The sequence below is a fragment of the Ylistrum balloti genome, unplaced genomic scaffold, assembly GCF_031769215.1.
Source record: "Ylistrum balloti isolate Yb309-2 unplaced genomic scaffold, AGI_CSIRO_Ybal_v1 Utg370336, whole genome shotgun sequence".
Lineage (NCBI taxonomy): Eukaryota > Metazoa > Mollusca > Bivalvia > Pectinida > Pectinidae > Ylistrum > Ylistrum balloti.
The window spans coordinates 306,914-320,181 of record NW_026782243.1 but is presented as its reverse complement, the minus strand read 5'-3'; the positions used below and the strand labels follow the sequence as shown (position 1 = coordinate 320,181).

General features: G+C 35.6%; 1 protein-coding gene across 1 annotated transcript in view; it reads left to right on the top strand.

Annotated features, from left to right (window-relative positions):
• Positions 1-6,765, top strand: part of LOC132553562 (uncharacterized) — a 42,631-nt gene extending 35,866 nt beyond the window's left edge. Inside the window, exons 5-6 of the mRNA XM_060217816.1 lie at positions 2,880-2,973; positions 6,644-6,765. Coding sequence (XP_060073799.1) covers positions 2,880-2,973; positions 6,644-6,765 — 216 coding nt within the window. The remainder of the gene's footprint in view (positions 1-2,879; positions 2,974-6,643) is intronic.
• The last annotated feature ends 6,503 nt before the right edge of the window (positions 6,766-13,268 follow it).

Sequence of the window (13,268 nt, the reverse complement as noted above, 5' to 3'; positions counted from 1 at the left end):
ATAACACGACATCTGAGACAGTGACAAAAATATATATAACACGACATCTGAGACAGTGATAAAAATATATATAACACGACATCTGAGACAGTGATATATATACACAACACAACATCTGAGACAGTGATATATATATATACCACAACATCTGAGACAGTGATATATATAACACAACATCTGAGACAGTGATATATATATAACAGGACATCTGAGACAGTGATATATATATAACACGACATTTGAGACAGTGATATACACAACACGACATCTGAGACAGTGATATATACACAACACGACATCTGAGACAGTGATATATATATACCACAACATCTGAGACAGTGATATATATATAACAGGACATCTGAGACAGTGATATACACAACACGACATCTGAGACAGTGATATATATAACACGACATCTGAGACAGTGATATATACACAACACGACATCTGAGACAGTGATATATATAACACGACATCTGAGACAGTGATATATACACAACACGACATTTGAGACAGTGATATATATATATATAACACGACATCTGACACAGTGATATATCTATAACACGACATCTGACACAGTGATATATACACAACACGACATCTGAGACAGTGATATCTATATATAACACGACATCTGAGACAGTGATATATATATATAACACGACATCTCAGACAGTGATATATATATATAACACGACATCTGAGACAGTGATATATATATAACACGACATCTGAGACAGTGATAAAAATATATATAACACGACATCTGAGACAGTGATATATATATAACACAACATCTGAGACAGTGATATATATATATATAACACGACATCTGAGACAGTGATATATATATATATATAGACCACAACATCTGAGACAGTGATATGTATATATAACACGACATCTGAGACAGTAATATATATATAACACGTTATATATATATCACTGTCTCAGATGTCGTGTTATATATATATATCACTGTCTCAGATGAATATCAAAACTATAAAATTGTGTCTAACATTCAACGTTTGATTTCGTTACAATATCTCATCATAACATTTACACTAATATTTACTGTAAAATGCTTTTATTGAATGGACATAACGCTCAAATTCCTTGATATTTTTATCAAACTTCAAACATATGAAAACGACAGCAATTTCAAACGAGTCAACGATTGATATGAACGAAGCACGAAATATCTGGGCACTTGTATTATCCTGTGCTTTTGATGGATGAGAAGATTTCTGCATTCTAGTTGGCGCCGATTCTGAATAAAATCTTCTATAACTCCGTAACTGTACATTTATAGCCCTTAACCTAAGCTCCAGTGACAAGTCTGTTTGGTTCTAATGTTCTCGTGACATTCCGTATGTTGTACCGGTGTTGGCGACAGATTTCTCTGGATTTCTCGTTCTACTGGTGGGGTGTAGCGAGGTCCCCAGACATATATTGACTAGTTACAGTAGGTGTAATTATCATGTCAGGATTTTCAGACATCAGGACATTAATGCCGCTATCAGCACAAGTACAAATGATAGTATCTTTACTTCAGGGAGTGAATCTCGGCGCTACAAAAGGACCACTATCTTGGTAATGCGACTTGATGGGTCTTGCCGAAACTTCATTATTTATAACTACTTCCATATTTGGCAGTGGCCACATGGGCATGTGATCACTAATGTTTCTCAACAGACATACTTTACTACAATATTAGATATTTTACAAAGACCCGATTGCTGAGTTGATGCAATAAACATCAATAGATAGACATGATGTTCGTATCCTGGTCACTGTTATATCTACTATACCTTATCATTGTTAGATCTCTGCTTTAGAGTCTGGGACATGTCAATGTCATCCCTGCAGAAATAACCTTTCCAAATGAGTACTTCATGCCGAATTATATTATTCTGGCTGATCATTGAGATGGCACATTCGTCGCAATTTCCCGTCGATATCGTCTGTTATAATTGATAAAAACTTGCCTTGCTGGCACGATGATGCCCTCCGTCTGTCAATTACGTATTTCGATGATCACTTACACTATTACTGAAAACTCAATCACTTCTCGTTCAATTATATGCTTGCGTATCACATTAACTTATTCATATTGAATATTGTCGGCTGTGTGTTATAGACCATCAAAGGAAGCGTCTTCTTGACTGAGATTGATTGAAAGGTTATTACGTAGGCAGACAAGATTTCATCTCTCCATTTACAGGATATGTACACGAAAACATGGACACTTTCCTATGTTGTCATTTAAGTCTGGTGTTATCAATAGACATTGGAACATGCTTTCTATTAATTTTTATAATTAATGAATGCACTTGATGAGATTTCCTAAACTGCATTTCACAGTGTGCGCGCATCCAAAAATATCGCATGGAATATCTAAGATAAATATCATGTTTCAGGTGATTTAGAATTTTTAAAAAAATGCGTTAAGATATAGAGAGAAGTTAGACAATGAGTGATACTGTTGTATATCGTGTTTCTTTCACTTGAGTTCATGATGTGAAACGCGTTTTATGGCGATCGAGTATTTTTAACATTTGGCAAAAACAGTGTTACAAACGAGAATGAATAAATACCATATATAACGGCCTGGGTGACCTGTTTTACCACATTGAAATAGCTATTCCAGAGTTCAGTTGACCTTTTTCTGTACACACGTGTGTTTTGTTCAGCACATGAAATCAGAATGTTTCTCGACGCGTAAAGCGGAGGACTAGGTTTTATATTTGCCATTTGATACTTAGAGAGTTCTATCAAGGGAAACAATTTTATCTCCATTCGATAGCATTAATTCGTTTAGTGACTGGTAAAGCTATCTCTGTTTTCTAATGATATTTTTCGTTCTTGTACAGGGCTATCGTCGCTTGACATGCAAGGACATCAGATTAAAACTCAATGCTAAGGTATCCCCCGTTAGGTGCCTTCGGCGGACAAGCAGTACTTCCGGTAAGTATGAACAAATGGATTATGTATGGTTTCAGAAGAGTGTGCCTCCACTGCTGTGTATATCCGCTGTACTTTCCAACCTCGCCACAGTCAATCGGACGTAGCTTAATGCTCATAGACTCTTACTGACGTAGCGACTCGATAGAGATACAGACTAATGGCTGCTGTTTTACCGGAAAAGGCCACAAACACCAATTAAGGTGACAAAGAGAATCAGATAATGTGTAAATGCTATGGTCAATAACGGAATCAAAACAGACAACTAAAGAACAGAGACAACAAGTTTTAATTAATGTCACGACCGCTTCACAGATTAAACAAAAGACACATAAGTGAAAAGTACCTTTCCACACAATTATAGCGTCAAACAATGAATTAAACTTCATCGTATAACTGTTTTGTCCCATTAAGTCTTGTCAATGATACAAAGGTTTATTTTTTAAACATTTTAAGCGACAGAGGAAAATTAATTCTCAGTCGGCTTATATGAGACACGATCTTTTGCTTTAGTATAATTTCTTCCGTACGTATTAAACAGCACATCACGTGTCGCCACATATAGGTGCATTTAATAAAAATAGATACTTTAAGGTATTTTTATCTGCTTGTCTGTTTGTTTGTCAGATTTATCGCCACGTGAACTGCAAGGATCACGTTAGCGCGGAGTCTAATATCCTTGTACCTTCCTTACTGAGTAACATCTGGGAGGCCCGTATATTAAAGAGCTTGTAATCATATCTCATCTTAAGATATAATATATATGCAGTATTTTGTTACATTTGAAATGAGAGATAAATATATTTTTGCAATGCAAGTGGGCTATATTTAATGGTAGAATATGGTAATTTTGCATAAAATACTCTTGCTTTGTTATTCTAAGAACGGAATCAGATAAATAGTCTCTATGTTCATCCTGATATTTCAAGCAACCAGTTGTTCACGGGTATAAAGCTGGGTTGATGTAAATATTGTATGTATGTTATATACATGTATCCTCAAACGCTTTGTATCGATGTTTTATACTCTATACAGATAGGAAGGTTGTGCGTTTGTACAAGATATGAATGAAACCATAGAAAGATTTAGTTCATGTTAACAATAATGAATCTACAAACAAAACCAACATATAAATATTGATTAGATTTTGGTGATCAAGGTTAAAATTTCAAGGTCAAACTTGACCTCTTTTGAAAAGAAGCTGTGTTCTGAATATAGCTTCAATAAACATTGATTGATATTCATACCAAATCAACACCCCGCCAAGGTCTCCAACCATCGGTCAAGCCGAAAGGTCAAAGGTCACCTTCTACCATCTCACAAATGAAAGTCTTGTGTGTATGATATATTATGAAGGTCAAATGTTGTCCTTGACCTCTTCTGAAATAATAAAAACATACACGACAACTCATAAACCACTAGACACATTTCATTTATATTGAGAACGTGTCATCAACCAACCAATGTCTACACCTGGAATGATTTTCGTAATCACAGGTCAAGGTTAAACGTCAAAGGTCATCATTGACCATTTCTAAAACGTAATCCTTGTAAACAAGTTACATTATGAACCCATAGATAGTTGTCCTTCATTTTCACACCATGAGATCACCACACGAAGTTCTACATCTGAATAGAGTTAAGCGGTCATTTGTCAAGGTTAAATGGCAAAGGTCACACTTGATTTTCAAAACATTGCCATGTGTACAAAATATATCATAAAGTCCAAATTCACACCGTACCAACACTCTCCCAAACTTTACACCAGATGAAAATTTTAGTTGTCATTGGGAATGGTTTAAGTTCAAAGGTCACTGCTGCTCGCTTTTTTGTAAACAAAACGGTTGTGTTGAAATCAATGAACTTATACTAACATTGTAATTCATCCAATCAGAACATATTATGTTGGTTCTCTCAGCCGAATCTAATTGATAATACGAACTGAAGCATCGATTTGTAAAATAAGTCTATTAACTCTTATATTAAAAATGTTCACTTGACAAATACTTCATTTAATTAGATATCGATACGTTACACAATGTAACTAACCATCACCATTCTACACGATCACTCGAACTCTGTAGGGAAGAATGAGTGACACAAACAATGCTGTTCGTGTAAAACTTAGCTATTAGTCCTTATAGCACGACTGTCGTGACACTTTCTGAAAGCACGACCAGTAACAAGATCAGACGGTTGTGACGTCACTGTAAGTTATTAACGAAAAGCATGCAACATGGGAAGTTTCTTCTTCCCTGTTAATTACTTCGCATGGAATGAAATTTAGACATTTTACTTGATGGTGTTTCGTTTTGTCTCGCCTGAGGCCCCTAAGCTCCATTACACATGCATGTCGTGAGAGTGAGATGGAATGTTAACAGGATCAGGTCGTTACGAGTAAATAGCTTAACACTGTGCATTAATCTTTATATCAAGTTTCTGTGTAGAACTCTACAAATCATTTCTTATTTTCTTCATCACCTCATATTTTATCACCTGTACACCATCTTGAATTCTACATTCAGTACAACTGTCGTTAAAATATTATTATTCATATTTCACATAATGCATTGACAGGTACCTAAAAACCATGTGCTTTTTATTTCATTTAAATTAATAATCAATCAATACTGTTTGAGATATTTTGATCCTGTCAATTATCTTTATAACTTAAATTGTAAAAAGAAATGTTTCCGTCGCTTTAATTGTTGCATGATATAATTATTAACACTTTTTTTTTGTTTCCGGTGAATATTGCATATTTGGTTTCCAACAATATCGATGTTTACTGAAATCTTACAACCTTTCCCGCCAAAGTGGAGTCAGCTATTTTGCTGTTCCATCAGTCGTCGGGCTGTTCCGTCAGTGCGTATAACATTCAATGAATGACGATTATTATCGTAAAGTAAATACAAATATGTCAATATGTAAATATAGGGAATATCACAAGTTGATGAAAAATCATAAGATTTTTAAATTTTTTTTGTTGTTGATACCTGTTGTGAGGACTGCATTAAAATAAAGAACATGAATCACTAGCGAGCGTCATATAAAAATCTTTTAAAAACACAATTTACACACCAGTAAGGAAAAAATTCTTAATTTCATGATTGAGAAATATCTACTCATGGTAATATTTAGACGTTGATTGATTTGTGTTCATGTGGTTTTGTATCAACGTGTCACCGTACCTGGCTACAAATATGATATGTGATATTTCTCTACAATAGAATTCACAGCACTGTCGTCATGTAAACATTCCGTGACACATTTGTTGTGTAATTAGATCTTAGATTATAGAATGTGAGGGTACCATCGTAATTGTGTTTTAAGTTTGTTAATGTCCTTGTATTTATCATTACTTGTCCCGTATGACATTTTGCGCGTTATTTATCACCATGTCTATTTTCCTGCACGCCCTTCTTTGTCACTTTGAACAAACAGAAATAGCAAGGCCCGTACTTGTTACAACGATATGCATGCAACTGTTCAAACATCATTAGAAAAAATCAACCAATAAATACTTTCGCTCTAGTAAAATTCCTAGAAAAAAAATCTTTTTGTTTTTTTTTTTTTAATAATTTCTTTAAAACAGTTACCAGTGTTACACCATCTGTTTAATTAGAAATGATAGAAACTTTATCCTGTTTTTTTTTTCTTCTAAATTTTGCAGATGAAACAAAATCCAAAACCTCCACCATAGTGAACTATAAGATGGAGGATGATGTTGCGACTACGTCCTCTCTGAAGAGCTACTTCCGGCCTGACGAATCTACATCCTATGGAGCAGTGTGATAAATCGAGATAATTTTGAAGGAGATAATGATAATAACCTAAATTACATTATAGTTAATTTGTAAATGCGTTATAACAAATTTTCGTCCATATACTATTTATGTACATCGGTGCAGTAGATCTTATAGAACGACACGATATTTTGAATATTGTGTATTTACGAAATATATACTATCTTACAGGAATTTTATCTCATTTTCAAGCTTGTTTCACAACTCGCATGTGAACTGGAAGCGAATTTTGATATCGTATTGATCACATTTTAAAATATTTAGGCAGATATTATTTCAAAAAAGTCGTTTCGGGTCATAATCTTTCAATTTATGACACAATTCACTCTGTGTGACGTCATTTCATTGCCAAACCGTTACATGACAATAGGTTATATTATGCATGTTTGATACGCAAATGTATTACGTGCGTGTCTATTGAGTTACATGGCAATAAGAATAATGATAATAATGCTGTTTTCTTATGAATTACAAATTACGTTTGTATTACTGAACTTCGTACAACAGTTATGATTGAGAAAATAAATGTATGACCTTTACAAACAAAAATAAATCATTATAGAATACTGATGATATCCGTCATTCTTGTTGCTTCATATTATGAAACAGTCGGTCGCGTCGCTAAATTCATGAATTGGTCTTTTCTATTTACTACTGTGAAATGGTGTGCGTTTTTGCCGTCAGTTACTTGACTGATCAGTTTGACGTCATACAACTATGTATACAACAGGAAGCGAGACTTAATTATTGAAGATAAAGATTATCCTAGAAAATAAGAAAGTATAATTGAAAGGAAAATATTAAACACATATGCCTATATTGTATTTTGCTCTTTGAGAATAAGATATTGGGTTCACTATAATCGAATTCATAAAAAAAACTATTTCCTCACAACAGTTATGCATATACACTGTCATTAATCAGGCTTATGTGAACTTTCAACAATGTGCAATTTTATCTGTTTAACTTATTGTAATATAAATATATGCTGATCTATAACCTTTGTTTTGTTTTTTTTTATTAATGTTTAAGATGTTTATTAATAATTCAGCCACCTACCAACACAGCTGTGACATGTTTACATTTTATACAGGTTGTGTATCAATATGGAAGTGTCTTACAAATATTTGAAATGTAAGTCCTTTTGATCTTACACAATATATAATGTAATATGATTTGGGCAAAGTGTTTCCAACAAGGTTTGCGCCCAATAACACGATTTTCGTGCAAGATATTAGCAACTGATTGAGAAATTATAAACAAGACATACAAGTTGATGAAGATTTTGGGGACTTTTTGCCTTCGTTATAATGCTTTCCTAGGGAAATACGTTGCATTCTATTACCTTGTGCCTGATGAATTTTGAATCCCGTTGTCCTGCCTGATGACTGTGTTGTTGCCTACTATGATCTCAGTTGGAAATGTGACACTATTTACCTAAATTGGCTTCGACTTACTTTACGGGATCGTCGTTGCTGAAGCATAAGACGCGGACTCTTCCGGAGCACATTAGCTTATTGCCCTTGTACTTTCTAGGAATCCCCGTGTAATTTGAGTTTGATTTCAGATTCCGTTGGTATGTCGATATTTTCTGTGTGTAAAATAAACATCAGTTATGTTGATGTCGCAACATCGAAATCGACATTTCCTTCCATGCCCATTTTAGTTATTGAGGCGTTTCGCTCTTCTAGATCGAAAGTCTTACAAGTTTTTTCGAAAATGGAGACCAAATCAATGGCATCTTCAAGCTTAATTTCATCCCACAGGATTTCTGAGTATATGAATTTACTTGTGTAACTGCATCTTAGCTCTTTTCCAGAAAACGGAGTTGACAAAAAAGGAAACAGAGAGAAAAAAGTAAGAAAACATTCGCCTTTCCAAATCGATTGTAGTTTGAGCATTTAAACATCAATTGCTAGACAGAAATGAAAAATACCCCACTACAACCATAAGTAATATTATGTTGCGTCACCTAAATAAAGATACAAGATTTTGACTACTTTATCCTGCTGCATCACCTCAATAAAGATACAAGTTATGGACTACTTTATCCTGTTGCGTCACCTCAATAAAGATACAAGATTTTGACTGCTTTATCCTGCTGCATCACCTCAATAAAGATACAAGTTATGGACTACTTTATCCTGTTGCGTCACCTCAATAAAGATTCAAGTTATGGACTACTTTATCCTGTTGCGTCACCTCAATAAAGATACAAGTTATGGACTACTTTATCCTGTTGCGTCACCTCAATAAAGATACAAGTTATGGACTACTTTATCCTGTTGCGTCACCTCAATAAAGATACAAGTTATGGACTACTTTATCCTGCTGCATCACCTCAATAAAGATACAAGTTATGGACTACTTTATCCTGTTGCGTCACCTCAATAAAAATACAAGTTTTGGAATACTTAATCAGACTGCCACACCTACTTTATCCTGTTGCGTCGCCTCAATAAAGATACATGATTTTGACTACTTTATCCTGCTGCATCACCTCAATAAAGATACAAGATCTGCGTTCAGTCTGTTCAGGAGGATGTCTACCCAACGTGTACAATCTGAGCTCAGCCTGTTCAGGAGGATGTCTACCCCACGTATTCAATCTGAGCTCAGTCTGTTCAGGAGGATGTCTACCCCACGTATACAATCTGAGCTCAGTCTGTTCAGGAGGATGTCTACCCCACGTATACAATCTGCGTTCAGTCTGTTCAGGAGGATGTCTACCCCACGTATACAATCTGAGCTCAGCCTGGTAAGGAGGATGTCTACCCCACGTATACAATCTGAGCTCAGTCTGTTCAGGAGGATGTCTACCCCACGTATTCAATCTGAGCTCAGTCTGGTCAGGAGGATGTCTACCCCACGTATTCAATCTGAGCTCAGCCTGTTCAGGAGGATGTCTACCCCATGTATACAATCTGAGCTCAGTCTGTTCAGGAGGATGTCTACCCCACGTATACAATCTGAGCTCAGCCTGGTAAGGAGGATGTCTACCCCACGTATTCAATCTGAGCTCAGCCTGTTCAAGAGGATGTCTACCCCACGTGTACAATCTGAGCTCAGTCTGTTCAGGAGGATGTCTACCCCACGTATACAATCTGAATTCAGCCTGGTAAGGAGGATGTCTACCCCACGTATACAATCTGAGCTCAGCCTGGTAAGGAGGATGTCTACCCCACGTATACAATCTGAGCTCAGTCTGTTCAGGAGGATGTCTACCCCACGTATACAATCTGAGCTCAGCCTGGTAAGGAGGATGTCTACCCCACGTATACAATCTGAGCTCAGCCTGTTCAGGAGGATGTCTACCCCACGTATACAATCTGAGCTCAGTCTGTTCAGGAGGATGTCTACCCCACGTATACAATCTGAGCTCAGCCTGGTAAGTAGGATGTCTACCCCACGTATACAATCTGAGCTCAGCCTGTTCAGGAGGATGTCTACCCCACGTATACAATCTGAGCTCAATCTGGCAAGGAGGATGTCTCCCCCACGTATACAATCTGAGCTCAGCCTATTCAGGAGGATGTCTACCCCACGTATGCAATATACCACGTGTTAGAAGATCCTATTTATCATATGCAGTGTAGTATCATACATTTCTTCTCAAGTTTCATGTTATGTCAACAATGATATAGGAGATCACACAAAAATGGAAAGTAGGAAAATAGAAAATAAACAGGACTTCGACTGAGCAAAAATGCACTTGGATTTGTACTCAAGTGAATGGCTCACCTTACGTCAAGGCAAGTTGTCCATAGAGTATTGACTAAATGAATTAAGCTTCACCATAAAACAATACTATCTTGTCAACATAATCATAATCCAAACTCAAATACAATAAAACGCCCTCATTAGAACAGAATAATAAGTTAAGCACGTACAGATAACATCATTACAAAATATGAACAAAAGAAAGATATTCATGGATGATCCAGAAGTAGTACAAAGAGAATAAGACCACGTGATCTGGAGACAACACTCTCGTCCTTATGACTTTCGAAACCCTCTACCTACCTGATGATATTTCAGGACAATTTGACGTAACCAGAATGCCAGGTTTTCTTTCATCAGATTAGTAGAATGGTTTCTTTAACTTTAGAAAAAATGTTTCAACCTATTTGGTTTTCCTCTTTTGTCTTATAATGTTCTCAAATTTTGGTCCTTAGAACCACTGTCGAGTCTTAAAAGGACGAGACAGCTGTATGATGTAACATCACTGATGAATCCTAGAAGGACAAGACAGCTGTATGATGTAACATCACTGACGAGTCCTAGAAGGACGAGACAGCTGAATGATGTAACATCACTGATGAATCCTAGAAGGACAAGACAGCTGTATGATGTAACATTACTGACGGGTCCTAGAAGGATGAGACATCTGTATGACATAACATCACTGACGAGTCCTAGGAGGACGAGACATCTGTATGATGTGACATCACTGACGAGTCCTAGAAGGACGAGACATATGTATGATATAACATCACTGACGAGTCCTAGAAGACTGAAACAGCTGTATGATGTAACATCACTGACGAGTCCTAGAAGACTGAAACAGTTGTATGATGTAACATCACTGACGAGTCCTAGAAGGACGAGACATATGTATGATATAACATCACTGACGAGTCCTAGAAGACTGAAACAGCTGTATGATGTAACATCCCTGACGAGTCCTAGAAGACTGAAACAGCAGTATGAACCAGTTCACTTCATTGTTTGCCTCTGCTGTATCAAGTTCTTTGTGTTTTTTTTTTAAATAATCCACTTGTATGCTTTCGTACAATCTTCTTTTTTTGGGGTCTGAAAGTTTATTGTCATATGCATTGCTTTCCCACCCTCAATTCGGGAAAAGGCAACTTAAGTAACATTGCAATATTTTTTAAGTGAAATTATTTTGTAATGTGTAAAACGGAATCATTGATTTATCTGTTTCAAACGATCGCAATCTTTATTTCGTATTTTATCAGATAATGACTTAATACATTATAAGGCTGTTTCGTCTAATCTGAAGAGTTGAAATCTAAACAGCCATGCCAGTTATTGAAATAATATAGATATTAAATACGATTGTTGATTTAACATTCACATTTCCCCCAATATTTACACAAAGGTTTACAAGGCGGTGGTGTCGATGAAACAGAAGACGCTTCCCCTTCCAGATCACCTGGTCTTATTCTCCATGTACAGAATGTTTCCTATTAACAACTACTTTGAACATTTTGAAAACAGTTATTTATTCTAAAAGTTGCAAGCATTTAGCTGTTGTGGTTCCCTTATTTCCCGACATCATTTTTTGAGTTAGATAAACAAACACAACATAAAATTATTTTGTATATTTTATTTCATAGCCATTTTATGTCTCGGTATTTTTGCCTCCGTACACACTGACTGTAGACGTACCTCCGACATTGATGTAATGAGAGGAAAATGATGTGACATGAAGTATGCAATCAGGTTACAAAGCAAACTAGAGTTATCTCCCTTTATAAAAATTTGTGTAAATGCTGTGTGATGAAGCCCGACATCTGTTTCGAAATTATGATAAAGGGACGCAACTCTTGTTTGCAAGATATAAACGCATAAGATACATGCTTTTAGCTAAGTTACAATTTCGCCAAAAATCAAAACATATTGAGCCGTATCATAAATCTACTATTGAAAATAATTTTAGTCACCATAATGTATACAAAGAAGCGGTGTACTTGGTACTGGTGCGTAACAGCAGACATATGCGGCGAAACAATGCGTAGGATCTGTGTGTTGAAAGATTTAATACACTAATCAGTAACAACACAAACAGTGACGTAAGCACTTTATGCGCTCATTCGCAGTTCGTACGTAGCGCGTTGTTTGCCACTTTAGAAGATTAGATGCCAAATATTCTTGTCCTGAAACATCTGAAACACTGTTTGTAATCATGTTTTGATAATCCAATACTCATACGGTCGGTTTATTTGAGGAAATCAAATCAGTATATCATTTTATTTTTATGTAATTTAAACAAACATCTGAATAATTTCAATGGTCGTGAAGAATATTTTTCTTTTAAACCTGAAATAGAAATGGACGCGATCTAGGATTAAATCTTTCATCATTCAGAAACATTTGATACATAGATTTAGAGCTCGCAAACTCCTTCAGCGAATACAAATTTCTACATTTTAGGTTTAAATGTGCCAACAAACTTTCTAAGAAATTGGTTTATTTCATATGGAATCAAAATATAAATAAATTTCAATATCAGTAAATTTGTAAAACACACATCTGACTGACATTCCAAAGACAAGCGTCAGTTTTAATTGATTTTTTGATTGATCATACTTCAATATAATGGTTGATGTAGGCACAAAACCACATTATGATAAACCAATTGTTTGCTTAGGGTTAATCGTCAAGTATATCAACATAGAAGCATATAGTTGAAACCAACCGCTGGACATTTTGGCATGATAATCTTGAACACGACACTAATAGTCTACT